Raw genomic sequence first — 18,796 nt, forward strand, 5'->3', positions numbered from 1 at the left:
TTTTTTTTTTAGAAATGTCAATATTCTTCATGTTGTTGCATAAGGTGCCAGACAGACCACAGACTGACCTTGCCCAGGAGCTTTGCTCACAGTGAGACACATGGTGCAAAGAGGACGAGTTAGTTTTTTTTTTTCTCAACACTGTGTAATGCACTGCAGGGCTCCTGCTGCCTGCGAGGTATGCTGTTTACTCTCAGAAACCACTCAAATGTGTGCCAGTGTCTCCACTTCGACTTGTAAAGTGCGATCGCTGTCTTAGGGCAGAAACAGAGTTACATAAAGGTTTTTTCAATTAAACAGGAAAAGTATTGTAGTCACAAATATTTTAACGTGTAACCTCAAGCTTTTTTTCACAAAGCAGATTTGGTGCCATATTTCAGAGTTACTGTACATAGATGAAATGTAATACTTACAGTTAGCCTTTTCCCTGTGCGGTGTAGATGGGCTTCACTTGGATGGGGGGAACAGGGGTTCGGGTGGTAATGAAGATTAATCATAGATTGCCAGCTTTAACAATATGTATTATTAATGTGCTCTTTGTTAAGCCTTCACCCTCTAATGGAGAGTATATGTTCCGAAAAGTGTTTTCCCCCTATGGACTTTGAAAAAGGCATGTTACTGAAGCATTAATAGAATGGATAGATTATGACATGTACTTAAAAAGAGACTGTTTTATTTATTTGCATCCTGCTCTTGTGAAATGTAATACTCAGCATGCATGAAGATGAAAAATATAAAGAGATATCATAGAATCCCATTGTGGGAATATTGAAAGTGAATCACTGAAAGGCTCCAGAACTGCAGCAATAATAATATATAGTATGTGAAAAAAATAATATGTGAATAAATTATTATGCAAAACAGTGACTCTGGCTGTTCTGTGTTACTGCTGCCACTTGACTTTGACCAGGCTGTTGAGAGCTACAGTATAGCACAATTACACATTCAGGAGAAACAAATACTGTACCACAACACTACACTCAGCACTTGCTCATTGCTGCTTGCATAAAAGCGTGAACTCTCTGTACTGTCAAAGCAGTTATAATGCAGATAAAAGCCTTTTGTGCAAGTTAAATTATGATTTATTACATTATTGGACTCTGTTGCCTTCTACTGTATTTGCTGCTCAGCGTGGAGAAAATTACATCGATATGACACACAGTTGGGTTGTTACTGTAAAGCAATAAAAATGTCATATTTTAAAAGTTCATCATATGTTTGGTGGGTAAAATATTTATCAGCAAAGATACTATAACTCATGAATAAAGTTGAGAGAATAAAAGTATAAAATTTCAAAATTCAGTGTGGAGCTGAATTATAGAAAATGAGATAAAGGAAATACTGAACTTAAGTACAAGTAAATGCACTTAAAGACAGTTCTGGTAACACGTGTTTCTTTACTTTCCACCACTGGTGTTGTACATGACAGTGGAGTATTACTATTACATGACATATATACTGTAGTTTTCATGACGTATAGAACAGACTGTGGGTGTGAACAACCCAGAGTGCAGAGTGCACTGCGCTCAGCTGCTCAGATTCAAAAAAATCTGCTGAAACATTTATTATTGAACACAGTGAAACGATACATCTCAGAGAGATACATTAGAGCACTCCCTGAGTTTCTGCTGCTAAATTATAGAGATTTAACCTGTTCACTTTCATGACATAAAACTCCAGAGGAAAGACTTTTTTTTTTTTCAATGAAACTACATTTAACCCTGAGAACTTTAACACAGTGATACTCACACTGTTGTTTCTCAGTGTTGGAGCCGACCTGATCATTTCAGTAATGAGTGAGGTTACCGGGGGAGAGAAGAGAGAGGTGTGGGGGCGGCAAACCTTTTAGTGTTATTAAACCCTCAGTGTGGCCGTGTCCTGGAGGAGAACAACAGAAGCCATAGTGGGACTAGAAGAAGAAGAAGAGGAGGAAGAGAGACGAGGGTGATGGAGTGAGCGTTGTGTTAATAAAGTTGATTGTCTGATAGGATGTAAAGTAATGAATCCTGTTGTGGTTCTTCATTCACTTAGATGCCACACTGTGTTCTTATTGACATGAGGATAGCTCTGATTGACTCACTGCTGTGTGTGATGTACGTCGTATACATCAACAAGCACACACACACTCACACACACACACACATGCACAAATACACACAAACACACACACAAACACGCACACCACAGGCCGGTTGCTGTGGTGACAGGAGGGCAGTAATGATGTTAAGCACCAGAGACACTGAAGGGCAGAAACAGCACAGCACCATGTCTCCTGCTGTCGCTCCACAGCAGCTCGTCAACCCACAGAACACGTTCAAGTTTAGACTCATTCCTGGTGAAAGTTAGAAACACGCTGCGCTGGGATTTTCCCCCTGGTACTGCAGCAGGAGTATGAATTAAATAACAGGTACAGACAGTAAGATTCCTTCAGATGTAATAATATAATCATCACTCGCACTAATCTGATGAAAAAACGGGTAACGCAGCAGAAGCTATAGGTGCCTTAAATTACAAAGCAGCACTTTAATATCACAGTGTTATCTGCCATTTGATTTCAAACTCTGGGAGTGAGCATAGCAACCAATGCCATTTTTAGCGCTGAGTTTTCTACCTGCAGAGTACTTTATTCAAAGTTTATAAATTAAAAAGTATTTCTGAACATTATTGAATGAGAAATGAAATCAATCATCTTAGCTGCATGATTCACTACAAGTAATTAATATTATTTAAAGGGACTATAAGGAGTTTTCACACTACATTTCCCATGAGCCTCCACGCACACGGTGAAATTGACCGGCGCAAGACGGACAAAAGCGAAAACATTTGCCAAGAATGTTTTCATTAATCAAGAATGAAAGTCGAAAGTTCGAAGACGATCAGATACCGTCGTAGATCGGACCATAAACGGCGATCCGGCGGCGTTATTCCCATGACCCGCCGGGCAGCGTCCAGGAAACCGAAACTAGGAAATGCTGGGCGAGCCAACCACTAAATAATGATATCAAAATAACTATAAAGACAAAACCTTCGATATATTTATCGAAAATGGACCCATTAACAAGTGTGGGTAATGAAGGTTCATCCACATTAAAGCAGAAGTAAGCTGAATGTTTGTGTTAATATAAGTCTTAAATAGTTATAGCAATATAGCAATCACTTATATAGAGTGTTTGGTCTGAAACACGGGTCAGTCAGTCACTCTGCTCTGCTGTAAGCCGAGGAGAAAACTTTTCTTGTATCCTACAACCTTTATCCAATGAGGAGAGAGCGGCATAAAGGGGCGGTCCTCTCTGTGTGTGCAGCCAAGGGATGCGCGTGAATGTGGTGACGTAGGGACGAGGGCGGGGACTGCTAACTCCATCGGCTGACAGAAAGTTAGCCAAAACGACCGGATCGCTTACTTCTGCTTTAATATGAGACTCTTTTATAACCAAAAGCAAACTCCTCTGGGTCTCTTTAATACATTAGAAAATATTAATTATTTCATATAGCGTCTTTACTGCACTTATTCAGACTGCTTACATAAAATGAATGCACTTCATGCCCTTCCATTAGTGCAGTGCCACAGCACGGCAGAGTTTAAAAGGAAACTTTTATGGCTCCTGCCACTCTCTCCGCTTCAGCTTTATGACAATACATTATATGCTGACAGTGTATTACTGTGTCTGGTGTTCAGGCCTGAACAGAGTAAGAGTCGACTTGATTGCTACAAGAGGAGATATGCAGGTGTTTCTAAGCTGGGAGCTGAGATCATCGCTATAAATCCGGCTGTCACTCAGCACCCACATACCTCCACATTGGTGCATTCAGGGCAGTCCGTTAAGAATAGCAAATTGCATAAGTAGCCTACAACTTAGGAGTTCATCGTCCCTGCTTACTCATGCATTAAACCATGCAAATGGCTGGTTTACCTCAGCGTGTAATCTCAGGAATGGTTAGGGGCGCTGCAGGTTTATGAATTTTGAATTCAAATAAGAAAGTTAACACAGAGTGCTCTGACACGCAATGAGCACAAATGAGAAACAGAAGAAAAGATGTATACCGCAAAGGTAGCAAGATGCCCCAAAACACACACTGACCTGCTGCACTACCTAATCTAAGACAGACAAGTGTGCACTGTCCAGCAGAATATGAAAGGGCAAGATGGTGGAAACGAACACATGAGCCATATTCTGGCTTCAGCTCAGTTAGGGAATATATTTATGAGTTGTACAATAATCGTTTTTCAGTTCTCCTTTATGCATTTCCACTCTTTTTTTTATCAAGAGCCTGGAGAGCTGGAGTTTCTGTGTCTTTTTTTAAAATTTTTTTACCGATGTTCTTTTCTGCTCTGCACTAACGTGGATGAAATGAAAACTGCAACATTTTTCCAATCTGCTTGTGTGCGGGTATGCGGTGAATCTATGCAGCATAACACTATGACACATCGCGTCTGCGTCATGTCAGACAATCATGCTGCCTAACTCACATTGAAACATCAGCAAAGCCAAACAAACTCAAATACAAAATGTAAAAATTACAAACAAAAACATCACAACAGGTCACTTCCAGGATCACGTTGAATCCCTATATTGCTGTTGTTGTGATCCTTGTGTGTATTTCACAAGTTGATCAAAGCTCAGATGTGTTTGTCCTGTCAGATCTGAGCTTCTTGGCTCCGCACACTCATTATCCAAACTGCTGGTCTGCAGTGTTGTGAGTCAGAAGCAGGGGATCCACAAACACATCAGACTGTGCAGAGAAATGACTTCACTTCATCTGTTTCACTTTCAGCTACAAATCTCACATATCTCAATTGTAAAACCTATTGTTGTTGCTGTTGTTTGTTATTTTTCCCAATCCAGCTGTGATATTTTGGTTACATTCTCAAATTTGTTCTTGCTGCCTCATATTTGTCCTACCTCACAGCAGCCTGGGTAGCTTTCCAACCTTTCCAAAACACTGCAGAAGCCCCAGTATTTTGACGATATCAGCATCTGCATCATTTAGAGGAGTCAGTATACTGATACTTGCACGAAGGAGGAAAATCTAATTCCTTTCATCATTGGTGGAGTATATGCTGATATCGGAGCCCCTGACACATTGATTTTACTTTATCAGTTTGATTTCTCTTTGTCCTTTGAGCAGACACAGTATCGGCATCAGTGTCACTTATTTAAGTCTATTTTAGGAGATTGTTTTGTCACTCACGGAGCGACCAGATGTGACTTTTATTTTGGTATCTTATCTCTGAAACACAAGTGTGATCACAGTCTCCATAAATCCGACCCACAGTGCATGCAGTGCATCAGATCTGTCGTCTCTGTGGGTGTAAAGCTCAGGGAGCCTGGACAGGTGCAGATCTATTTGATCTCACTTTGTGCCGACTTTGACTGTATCTGTGATCAATGTTGATTCATTTGCATCGTCTAAGACTCACTCACTCTTAGATCCTCATCAAATTTTCATTTCGCCGTGCAACCTTCCTCCCTCCACAGCTGATTCATTATTATCCCAGTGATAAGACAGCACAATCAGAGGGATCATTTCATTATTCCTCTCCTGTGTTCCTTGGATAGCTCCCTCTCTGGCTGTTCACTCATTCATAAAGATGAAATTGGAGTTGGCTTATTCCTCTCTGGGCCCTTCTCTGCTTCCAGCCTCTTAATGTTTTGGACCATCAATTTGTGTCAGTCTCCATTCTGCTCTCCACAAGTGACTCGGTCTCCTTTCGTGATATCCCTGCTTGGCACAGTCCCTCTGCCCTTCCTCTCTCTCTGTCTCCATCTGGTCCTCTCCTCCTCCTCCACCATGACTTCTTCCCTCTCTCTCTCCCTTTTCCACTGCTTCCTCCACCTTCATCTTTTATTCTGCCCTCCTGCCTCCGTCTGACCTTCTCTGTCCTCATCCAAAAGATCTTCATGGGCTTTTCCACCTGCCTCTCCCGTGAATCAAACACTGCCTCTCCCTCTCTTCAATGTTCACTTTTCTGCATCTGTCAAGGATGCGGAGAGTAAAATCCAGTCTTCTGCTGCATTTCAGAAAAGCCCCACTCTCCCACTCTCTTCTCTCTCCTAAACTGTTTTTGACCTCGATTCCTCCCTTTCTCTCACCAAAGGGGATTTTGGCGCTTTCTCTAAAGTGAGCCCTGACGAAAAATTGAGACTCGAAACAGCTCACCAGCTTTCATTACCTCCTTTTATACGTCTGCTGTTGCTGGCCTGACACCTTGAAAATCATATGTACGGTATATAGCTCACCAATGTCCGACAGTATTTCAGAAATACACTCTGCAACCCCTCAACCAACTCTGTGATATATTTTTGTAATTTAGAAAAGGGGGTTAAATGAAATTTTCATGATCTGAGTTACAAATTGAGGACTGTATTCTGCTAAAGGGAAATAAAACCAATACTGAATGTGTTAGATGCTGATACATACAAAATAAAATAAAAAACAGATTAAGACTGTAATGCAGCTTATAAGTCAGAGTTTCTCCACATAGCAGTTGAAAATTAAAAATATCTTCAGCTGACGAATGATGTGTGAACATGCACACGCACATAAAAACCAATCCCCACCTATCTTGAAAGATCCTGCTTAAGAACATTTAATCCTCCACTGGGAGCCCAAAATAGACACAGTTAAAAACTCAGCAAGTGTGGACACCAGAGACTCTGTTTGTGTGACCTCCTGTTTGTGACATGAAAATCCCTCATGATGTGAGAAGAGGTGGAGTCGTGAGGTGTTGTTTTTTATTTATCTGGTCCTGCCTTGCTCTGACGTCGGCTGTTAAATCGCAGGAAAGCTAATCCTGCTATAATGCTGAAACCATCATAGTTATACAGGCAGTTTAAAAAGCTCTGGAGGAAATACTTAGTGTCGGTACGACACAGTCAGGCTTCTCTACCTGAGCTGAGCAGATGTCTGCATCTGTCTCAGTGGTCCTGTCTCCTGAGGTGGTGATTTAGCAAGAAAAGGCCACTAGCAAATTTAAAACTCTCTATTAATAGACCAGGTTCCCCCCGATGGCCGGATATACTGTAGCATGGATTAACATCATCCACTGCATCCGGGACAGAGTTATATGAACAACAACTCAAAGACATTTAATATCATTTGGCTGCATAAAAATAAAAAAAAGAGTGTTTTGCTTTTATTATTATTTGATGAAAAACACTCAGTGGCCTCTGTTTTTCCACATTGTGTGTATGTGATCCGATTAGAAACAGAGGGATCCAGCAAACCAGCACAGAGGTGGATGCAGCAATGCACACAATGCCCTGAGTACTCCACGTTTAACTGTACCACACACACACACACACACACACACACACACACACACACACACACACACACACACACACTGAAGAGCGTTGGTGTAAACAGGGTTGGCCGTGGCGTGCACCCTTGGCTCACAGTTTTCCCCTCTTTCTGCACCCATCCCCCACCTATGCACCTCTGCCTCCTGGATCAATAAGCAGAGGTCACATAAATTAAGGAGAAGTCTAATCTTATTTCGTAATTTCACCAGATAGCATGTAGTTGGCATCCATCAGCAGTGTGCAGTGAAGTCAAGTAGCAGAACAGCAGAGGATGCAGATTTTTCCAGTGCAGGTTCAAAATGGGATATTTAAAAAAAACAAAAAAAAACAAACAAACAAGGCATGCAGTCATATTTCTAAAGAAGAGAGGGTGCAATTATCTGATTTGGACGCAAATGTAATCAAGTAATTAGAGAAAATTACTGTTTTGAGTGTTTATAAACACAACATCTCAACCATGAACACATCCATCGCAGGGCAGGCCCTTCTCTTTCTGCACAGCTGGCTGCTGTCTCATAGCATTATTAGAGGGGGAAGGTGGAGAGCAGAAGATTTATATGGACATTTAGGGGTCACAGTGTAGAGGCTGAGTGTCAGCACAGTGAACAGCGCGTTCAGTGGGCATTATTACACTGAAACACAGCGCCTCACGGAGGAACAACCCCCACACTGCAGTCCGACTCCTCACATGTGAAAATCAGGTTCATGGAGTTTCTCTTGTACTGAGGTCACAGTGTACAGATGTTATTCCTCTCAGATCAAACGCCACAGTATTTTCAAAGATGACATTAATGTGTAGCCTAATCATTATTCTTGTAAAAGGAGAGACAGTGTAAATAATACTGTACAGTGGCCGCCTGGCACGGTTTGAAATGGGGAAAAGGTTTTGTGAATAAGTAAGGACTTTAAATAGATGTCTCCTGCTGTGTCCCTCAGGTATTTTGTCCCAAAGGGTCAGACACTGCTGAACCACCCGCAGTCTTAATCTAGACTTCTTTATTCATCCACATGTCTCATCATCACACCTCCCACCGCTCACTTACCTCTGATCTGTGGCTGCAAGCATCACATGTCTGGATAAAGAGGAGATCCGGCACATATGGTTCCAAATGTCCATTTATTAATACAACATTGTACATGTGAGCTTTTCTTCATCATCCGTCCTGATGGTTGTTTTCTTTTTCCCCCTTTTTTTCCTTCTTTTTTTCTTCATTTTATGTCCCTGATGACAAGAACAGAATGACATCTTGTATGCATGAAATGTTCTGGAAAAAGTAAATAAAGGAAAACTGAAAAAAAAATCCCTTACAACTTACTACTCAGGGACCCAGTTTCGAGGACCTACAGTTCACAATTTCATTAGCATTTAGTTTTTCACAGGAGCCATTATGGAAATCTGAAAACATAATCAGGACTCGGTCCCATGCCCAGTACATTGGATAAAGCCAATATATTATCAAGGATTAAAAGATTAAGCAGCATCCTTGGATTGGCTCCAAAAATCAAGATTTTATGATTTTAACTGGAGAGTGAAACAAGCACACAAAAAAAAACTAACATAATGTAATTTAAAGGCAATGTTCATTTTGTTATTAAAAATAGTCTAGCAATAGCAAAGATGAGATAGTCGAACAACAACTGTAACTAAATCTCTTCTCTTTACAAATGAATACATCTCTCATGCGTGGGTTAATCTTTTCTGGATTCTCAAAGACAGAATCATATTTTATGAATTATATTGCACCACATTTGCTGATGTTGTTTTATCCTCTTTCATGTCTGGATGTACTGTATTGCTAATAACATATCAGCTCAGACACCCGTTCTACCCACACACAAATGTAATATGTAGGCTACATATGTTATATTTCTGTATTTGGCCTATAAAATAAAGTAATATATATATGTAACCTATTAGAAATTAGTACAGTGTCATATACATTTACATGTACAAATTAAATAAATTTCACTATCATATATGGTTGCATCATATCATACCAAATCATATAGACATTTCCAATATATATGCACATATTTGGGATGTAAGTATGATTCAAGCAGCCTATACGGTAGGGACACATATGGCATATATAGCCTATTATTTGGATGAGGAAGCTACATTCATACAACCTGCCTTTTTTATTTTCTTTAGAGATAGAGATTCTTTCGGATGAAATCAGATTTTTTTTTCTTCTCTGTGTCGTAAAGATTAAAATGTTCAAAACATGTTTTTACAGACAGATAGGTTAAGGTTGACTGAAAAAAGACTAAGGTTAATTCCAGCTGATAAAATGTACACTAATATAAAGTCAAGGGCAAATAAATCAAAGTTGCTTTTATTAAAACTGTTTCGACTTCGTTTACCATGTTCATCTTAGCATGTTAGCATGATAGCAACTGCTGAGGTTGATGGGATTTCCTTCAGTTGATGAATCAGATGTGATAATAATCCACCCAGAATTTTATTTATTTATTTAAAGGTTTAATAATCAGGGACAATGCACATTATTTTTTAACAAATGCCAGAATTAGCCAAAAGGCTACATCTGCTGTCCCTGTAGGCTACTGATGTTGAGTATAGTCACCCTAAAAGAGAATAAAATGATCTAGTTATTGACATACAAATAATACATTCAAGAATTAAAAGGCTAAATCTGAATAAAGATTAAAAGGCAGAAAACTATGCAAAACTCCACAGGCACATAAACTCAGCTCAAAGCCAAATGCTACAGACAAAACCGAAGCAACGTTAAGCAGCAACACCAACATCAACAAAAAATAATTACGCAAGACACAATAACAAACTAACAGTTCACAAACAAGAACGCAACATTAGAGCATCATCTAAACTGGTGCTCTTCATCCTCAGGGTTGTAAATAATATCTGCACCAACAGTTGTTGAGATATTTTCAGACTGGAACAAAGTGATGGACCGTCCCTGGAGTTGTCAGCATGACTGAAATCTCTTTATTTATTTATTTATTGTGTGACCACAGATGGCCCGCTCTACATGTGTTATTAAATATGTATAACTCTCTAAAAGTCAGACAGCACCGAGACAGCATTCATCGACCATCGCGTATTGTTTTGGGTTTTGGACCTGAAATAGGTTTGTAGTTGAATTATTCATTCTGAGGCAGAAAACAAAACAAAAATCCCCTCCTCTTTTCTTTAGTGGTCTCCCTCGGTGTTCACTTATCCTTCTCCATCTGTTAAGTTGGTTTTTCTGTGTAACAGCTTCAGATTTTACACCCTGATGACATCACAGCTCTGTGTCCACCAGGCAGCTCTTTTTCAATTAGCAGCTCTCAGCAGGGCCATCAACACCCAGCGGTGTGTCCATCTACATGAAAATAAAATTAAATCTGCTAAGTGTCTTCTCAGGATGAGGCTGAGTCTGGAGGACAGTGGGTATAATATGTCAACGTGTGTCCTCCCACTGAACAGAATCACATTTAACACGTTGCATGCTTGCTTGTGCGCGCGGTTGCAGTTGGAGTTCAGTTGCCACACCACAGAGGAGGAGGAGGAGGAGGAGGAGGCGACGGGTGGATGTCAGCAGCTGGCTGAGCCACCAGATGTTGCTGTGGTGCAGAAACAGCACGTAGAGAGTCACAGGGGGGCTGATCGTTGGCTGAAGTGGCTGCAGATACAAGCTGAATTTCTACCTCCCTGCACAGCATTTTGGAAATTAAACACAAGAAAAAACAAAAAGTTGTTTTCTTTTTTCTTTTTCTTTTTTGCTATGGCATCACACCATCAAGTTCAGGCCTGGTGAAAAAAAAGATGAGTCATCACTTCAGCACAAACAAATTCTCAGACTGAAAAACAAAGAAATGTTGAGTGTGCTTTCTCCTCAATCAGAGCTCACTCACATGTGGAATTTTTCATCTGTATGAATCTTCACCATTTACAGGTTTGTTGGATAATGTTTCCCATATTCCCACGCACGCATGAACACACACACCTACAAACACACACAGACACACACACAGACACACACAGCTATCTATCATCTGGTTAAACATCAACTTTCCTCCAAGTCACACCCCTCTGACTCCCCACCCACCATGAAAACCAGTAATACCAGAGTGCAATAATACTCCGTTACAAGCACAAGCCTTGGGTTCAAATAACAGTGTGAATACAGTAAATGCATGTTATTGTTGGGTATAGCTTCAATCATACAGCAACCTTGAAAGTATAAATCAAATGACTTCTGGTATTAAAAAAAAGAAAAGAAAAGGACCTGTGGAGAATATTAACTGATCCTTAAGGAGAAAAGCAGACAAAAACTGGGGTTGATTAAAAAGGCTTAAGTCTAAAATATGGAAGATTTGAAATGTCTAAATTTATAAAAGCCCATACAAAGAAATATTATGGAAAGGCAATCCTTTTTTTTTTTGTCAGGATCGTTATTTTCAGCTGTGCAAACATTTTCTATTCTGTTCTTTCTTTGGGTCAGAGTCAGACATGTTTTATCTGGCAGGAACATTTTAAGAAATCAGGTGAGACAGTGACTTATGAATCACACACAGACAGGACCTTCACCCTGACTCTACGAACCTTGTTACATATATTGATTTAGTTGACTCATTGTCTTCAGTTTGTTCTTTGATTTTATGTCAGTCTTTCTATTCAGGAAACCTTGAAGGTGCACTGCTCCCATGCACTTCTTCATTTTTAATCTCCCATACAAAAAAGAGGACACAGATTAAAAAAAAAGTGAATAAAGACATCAACATATGCCCTTGTTATTCTTCATGTTGTGTTATTTTGATCTAATCTATTTATGCTCTATATGAATGAAAATCCAATCATATACGTTAGTCCCAGTAACTGCGGCGGCTGAACTTTCATTTAGCCACAGCATTCGCATGAAAGAGGAAATGCTCTTCTGCAGAAAAACCACATTCAGGTTGTGTTCATTAACCCAGTGGACGTGCTGGTGGCTAGTTACCCCTGCTGGAATTACACAAAACATTGATGACATTAACGTTTCCCAGTAGTTTTGAACGCCTACAGTTTGCTGTCTGATGTCTGATGACTTCATGCGTTGCCTAGTCGTCCCCACAGTGTTATCTTGTCTGATGTCATGGCTTCATCTCAAAGTGCTGCCAGGTCCTGACTTGTTGCTGTCAACAGGGCTGACATGACATGTCTCAACTTGCTGTCATAGGAACCTGATGAATGCATGTGTGTGTGTGTGTGAAACTGTGCACAAGGGCTATGCTGGAATCGCTCGCATTTGTCACAACTTTTACAATTTCACCCATTTGGAAAAATGTCTGTGCGGTGTGTGTTATGACCTGTGCTTTTTCCTTCCTCTTCATTGTGCTTTGACGTGAAGCTCAACAGAGACGGAGAGGGGGGGGATTTACATTCCACAGCTGCCTGCCGCCTGTTTCAGTTTCAGACAGATTTGATCGACCGCAAACATCACCCGTTTGAATTAAGGCAATAAATTATCTCCCACATGTGCTTCACTGTTCTCTAATTACTACAACTCCCTTCCTGTGCTCCTACAAACTTCACTGTTCTCGAGGATTTTTATCATCATCCCTCCCTCCTTTCCTCCTAATCCTGTCTTGTTCTTTAGCGGTAGAGGGAGAAATTTGGAGAATTCTTTTCAGTGACCACACCAAAACTCTCCTCAGTCACATGGCCTCTTTTTCCTTTCCTTCCTTCTCCTAAATAAGGAATTACAATTTGAGTGAGGAAAAGGAGAAAAGGGAAAGGGGCGGGCCGTGGAGTGAAATAAGAGGACCTGAAGGCGTTTCTCTCTCTTGCTCCCTCTTTCTGTTGAACCTGGTGAAGTCATATAATTCAGACAAGGTTCTTTGCTGTATTTATTCTGGCACTCCTCTACAGTGCACTCTGCACTGAGTTTTGACGAAGAAGAAGAAGAAGAAGAGCGGGATCACAGCGACTCAAGCTCAGACACACCTGTGCTCACCTGAAAGCTACTACACACAAAGTAAGTAAACACTTCTCTACAGACTTCACAGTTTTCTAGCTTCTACACTGGTGGGGGAAAAGATGTTTTTGCAGTTTTGTGGAGCTTGTGGGTTTAACTGTGCAGGAAACATGAGGAAAAAAACAAGTATAATGTATCACACACCCCGCCCTTGTTTCCTGGCTCCTTCTCTCTTGCTCAGGTTTGATCATGCACAGACTAAACAGGCTAAACGCTTGGTTAAAGTTTAGCTCTTTGTGTGTGTGAGTGGAGTAGATACTGTAGCCTCTGAGTGAGTGATCCACCAGTCTGTAAATTCTTGTGTTATGAAATCCTCCCTCTTATCTACCTCTCGGCTCACAGCTCCCTTCACAAGTGCCTGCAGCAAAATGTGAGGCCTCACAGTTTCAGCCTCTGACAAATCTCACATCAGAGACTCTTCAGCATGTAGCCTGTGCTGTCTAATAACATGTCATTTTCACTGTAATTTATGCTCTGAACACCAGTCTGTTCAGGATACGGCAGTAAAACTCTGCATGTGTCTGTAGCACGTGTTGTGACATTTATGGACCAACGTTAAGTTTTATGTGCAAGCTTGTGCTTCTGACTGTGACATGGGTTAAAAACTGACTTTAAGCGGTGGGGCTGCTCCTGCTATCCTGACTGACAAGGTAAACCAAAGAGCACTGAAATAACAGCGTGGCTCAGCAGCAGCTCAGGTCTTTGCAGACTAAGGGGAAACATGGTCATATACTCTGGTAAATATAATCGTGTGAACTACCACTTTTAGGTCCAGTTTGTTCATATCACAGACAGTTTCAGAGCAACTTTTTCATCTTTTCTTGATCTGAGAAGTGAGTTGAGACAGTGTTAAACTGTAAAAAAAAAAAAAAAAAAAAAAAAAAAAAAGGAATAACGGCTGATGACGTAGTTTTATGCAACAGCAACAGCATGCAAGATGTGAAACATCTTGTAACGGACGTCTCCGTCAATTGCAATGATACAGAAGAAGTAGAAGAATCTGGGCGTGGGATGTGAATGATTAATATAACAGTAACAACTGGAGTCGCATCTGAGTAAGACACTTAACTCTCAAACTGCGCACGAGAGCTGATCAGTGAATGAATGTAAAAGGAGAGGGTTTTCTCAGAGAAGCAGTTTGAATGTAATTATTAAAATGTGTCGCAGCAGAGTGTTGAGGGGAAAGCCCATGTGTGCTCAGACTCCTGGGCCACTCAAGGTTGTAGAAACTAAGTCACGCAGCTGTATTTTCTATTTACTGTTGCTTGAATGATAAAAGTATTGAAATAAAAAAAGTACTGGTCGGTGGCTGAGATGGTTTGACTTGAAACAAATACCAGCTGAACAGTCAGACTTTGTATGAGACAATGTAAAATGCAAATTATGTAATTCAACGACTACAGGACTGAACATGGCCAAGGTGAAATACATTGATAGAGCATGTTTGCACGATAGAAATCACTCCAGTAACCTCAGTAACCTCAGCAGCCCACACCCATTATCGCCCTCCTGCTTTTTGTGGCGAGTAGCTGTGACTCTTATGATTACAAGATGTTTCCAGAAACTACCAGGCCGCTCCCCGTTAATTTCTAAAGAGCGTTGGTGGCCCAGTCCCTCTCAGCTCCAGGTCCAGATGCATCTGTTCGGAGGCCACTTCACAAAATCAGCCCTAGAATTGGCCAAGAGACAGAGGCATGACTTCATCTTGTGACATCCTGTCAGTGGTTTACATGTGTCGCTCAGAGCTCAAAGTGCAGGTCAGCCTCAGGGTTAATCTGAAGGAGCAGACTCTTGACTTCATCATCCCTCTCTGTTCGCTGCATGCAGAGATAAGTCCTGATGTTTGCAGCTGCTAGACGTTCTCTGGCCACGCCACCGCACCACAAACACAACTCCTCTGATTGAGACAGAGACTGCTCAAGAGTTCTTCTTGGATATTTACTTCGCTCCTGTTGCCGCAACAAACTGGATTTGGAACGACTTAATGGACAGGAAGACGCTTCTCATCCACATGCCTACATAACCAGTGCAACCTCAGACAATAAACAGAGACACAAGTGTGATCTATGGCAGCTAGGGCTGCAGTGTGAAGCTGCGAGACAGTGATGATTTGTCAAACTATCAACACATATTGTGTAAGACTGACAAGCCTCTGTTTTGCAAGGGATGTAGTAGGTGTGCCATTTTGGCCTGGAGGGACAAATGTACTCTATGGCCTGCGTTTAATGCGGTTTGCATGGATGCACGCAATCCTACATGGTGTTTCCAAAAATAGTTTGTCTTTTACGGTGCAAAAATTATACATTTTCTCTATATTTGCAGAAGACATAACATACTGTATGAAATATGTGCATGTACTCGGGGCAGGAAGTGAAGAAAATGAAACGCAGCGGGACTTATCTACTTGTCCAATCAGCGGTAAACATCTTCATATGTAATCTGCTTTCCTAGACATTCGCAAATGTCACAGGAATGTGTAACTAAGTGATTCTGATCAGTCGAAGCAATAACCGCATCATGGAGGTTATTAAGGCGTCCCCATCCCAGGCTTTCACTGTTTAACAGACTTGATGGGATTGTTTGCTTAAAGGTCGTTGCCATGGCGAGCAGCAATGTGTTGTTTTGTTTAGAGTCCTGTATACACATAGCTACCTTTGTCAGGGCGGGAGGAAGGAAGTGACAGCCGAATGAGCAAACAGGATGCAGGGAGGGGGGCTGCAGCTAGCAGGAAACTCATACTGCATTAATAAGTGACACAGCCCATCCATAATTTCTTACAGTGAACAGCGGGAGTGTAATTCCTCCAGACATTTTGGTATGTCCCTTTTTTTTTTCCATGTGCAAAATATTAAATTACGTGAGAAAATGGCCACGTTATATCATTAAGATTAAGGAAGCAGATGATTCATTGTGGGCTGCTGTATTTTAGAGAGGCAGACACACATGTGCATTTCAGTATCTCTGTCCTTGACTCTTCATTGACGACTGTCCTTGACTGATTCTAGCCTTAAACTAGTGGTGGGTGGGTGGGTGGAGGGAGCTTTCATGGTGGAGAGTTAGGCCTGATGAAAAGATTGTATATCTGTCTGTTGAATCTTAAGTTAAATTAAAAAAAAACACTAACAAGCATCTGCAAAGTTTACTAACCTTATCAAATTCATGCAAAACTATAACACTTAATGGATATAACATGTTAATTTAGAGTTAGCTAACTGTTTCCCCTTATTCCTGGTGGTCTCTGTGTTAAATTAAGCTAATTTGCCTCATATCTCACCTTTCACGGTTATGAACTTCTCTAATATTCTCACCTAACTCTGAACCAGATCTGGTAACCACCAACACCACATGCACCTACCGTAACCTTGGCTAAAAACCTAGTTCTTAACCCCACCTTACCACAGTTTGTACAGTAAATCCGCCTCTTTTCTCATCTCTTACTCATTCTGAAAGTCTGAAATGAACAGGAACCTAATCCCCACAAAACATCAGAGCACACAACTGAGCACAACACATTTCACTCACATCAGGAAGAGAGCGACTAAACTTGTATTTGCTCTGACTACTGGCCAGGACCGTGGGTGTGTGCAGGGTTAGGGATTTCAATGTGAATGTCGTAACATCCATTAAATATCCACATTGAAAAGATCATAATAGGCTGCCAGGGAGGAAAGTTTGCTGAGCTACTTGCCTATCTTACGCCAACTTTCCCTCCCAAACAGGATCAGCATGGCAAACAAAGGTCCTGCCTACGGTTTGAGCCGCGAGGTTCAGAGCAAGATTGATAAGAAATACGACCCGGAACTGGAGGAACGGCTGGTGCAGTGGATCATGGCTCAGTGCGGCTCTGGCGTCGGCCAACCTGAGGCGGGAAAGATGGGCTTCCAAAACTGGCTGAAGGACGGATGCGTGAGTTTTGGATTGATTTCTGTCTTTTTATAGCATCATAACTTGCATTTTGGAGCGTGTATTTAGACAGATCTGCTCCTGCTGTGTACCTGTAGATGCTGTGTGAACTCATCAACAGCCTGCATGGAGCCAACAGGCCAATCAAGAGCATCAAGAGCTCTGGCATGGCGTTTAAGCAGATGGAGCAAATCTCCATGTTCCTCAAAGCTGCGGAAAACTATGGAGTCACCAAAACGGACATGTTCCAGACTGTAGACCTCTATGAAGGTAAGAGAACCTGCAGAACTCATCTGAGTCTTGTCATTACAATTATAAATGAGGAAGTGGGGGGTGGAGAGTAGGCGCCTCGTCCCTGGACGTTTGTGTGGACTCTATTCATTTGAAATTGTTGCATGTCTTCAGGCAAAGACCTGGCTGCTGTCCAGAGGACCCTGATGGCTCTGGGTAGTTTGGCAGTCACAAAGGATGACGGGAATTACAAAGGAGACCCCAGCTGGTTCCATAAGTGAGTATGGAAATCCCCCTCCCTCATATTGGAACTAGTATGTCGAAATAAAGGAGGTTTCATCTCAGGGCTCAGAGAGAGGACATGTTGGACCGAGCTGTGTGTTTGTGTGTGTGTGTGTGCAGGAAAGCCCAAGAGAACAGGAGAGACTTCTCAGAAGAACAGCTGACCGAAGGCAGAAATGTCATCGGCCTGCAAATGGGAACAAACAAAGGAGCATCTCAAGCCGGCATGACGGGTTACGGACGACCCCGGCAGATTATCAACAACAACCCTTGAACCTGAACGGTAGTTAAACGCTCCCCCAGAACCGTCCTCCCCCTGTCCTCTCTTCGGCCAGTCAGCGAGGATGGAAAATCTCTGACTCTTACCTTGACCATTAGGAAGAATGTGACCTGACTGCATTCAAGACAAAACTGGACCAGAACAGGGACCAACGAGAACATGTGCACCGACACGACACACTCTATGTTGAGGAAACACACAGAAATAGAGAATAGACAATAAAACAGAGCATTTTACATAGTATTTGTTAAAACTACACTCTGTTAGGCCACCTTGTAAATAATACTTTTTTTTCCCCATTAAGAATCATTCCAGTTGTTTGGCACGTTTTAACTCATAACCTTAACATCAAATGTGCTTTTTTTTCAACCATAAGATTTTAGAAGTCTTACTTTCCAGCCATTTAGTGGTTTCAGTTCATTTCAGTAGCTACCTGCACTATAAAAAAGCAACAGGCTGAAACAGGGTAATGCATTCAGGAAGTCTTTTCATAACTCTTGCTGTTGGTGCATTCAAAGACACTCAGACATTTGAGATTTCAAAAACTTTTGACGCATGAAATAATCAAATCCATATTTATTTTTCACGGTGCCTCTGTTTGTGTTTCACCAAGCTGCCGGAGTAGCTGTAGCAATTCTTGGGCGTCAGGGTGTCCTCAAACATGAATGCCAAAGATCAATTATTCAGTGATGAGTAGCCTATGATGAAGTCTGAGTAGCTACTGGAGTGAACTGAAACAAGTAGCAGCCTGGAAGGAGTGCTGTGGTTTAGAGTTAATTAATTAATTAATTAGAACAAAATTTGAAGTCAAAGCAAAC

General features: G+C 41.3%; 1 protein-coding gene across 2 annotated transcripts; it reads left to right on the forward strand.

Moving 5' to 3' along the window:
- The first annotated feature begins 13,100 nt into the window (after positions 1-13,100).
- LOC310997680 (transgelin-like) lies at positions 13,101-18,123 on the forward strand. 2 transcript variants are annotated; one of them, XM_083987467.1, is made up of 5 exons: positions 13,101-13,282; positions 17,002-17,188; positions 17,284-17,455; positions 17,591-17,693; positions 17,819-18,123. In XM_083987467.1, exons 2-5 carry the CDS (start codon positions 17,009-17,011, stop codon positions 17,970-17,972), a joined length of 609 nt encoding a protein of 202 aa, XP_083843593.1. In that variant the 5' UTR covers positions 13,101-13,282; positions 17,002-17,008; the 3' UTR covers positions 17,973-18,123. The 2 variants fall into 2 exon arrangements, with proteins under 2 accessions (XP_083843593.1, XP_083843594.1); XM_083987468.1 differs by lacking the exon at positions 13,101-13,282 and adding an exon at positions 16,069-16,097.
- The last annotated feature ends 673 nt before the right edge of the window (positions 18,124-18,796 follow it).

The sequence above is a fragment of the Trachurus trachurus genome (assembly GCF_905171665.1).
Source record: "Trachurus trachurus genome assembly, chromosome: 14".
Taxonomy (NCBI): Eukaryota; Metazoa; Chordata; class Actinopteri; order Carangiformes; family Carangidae; genus Trachurus; species Trachurus trachurus.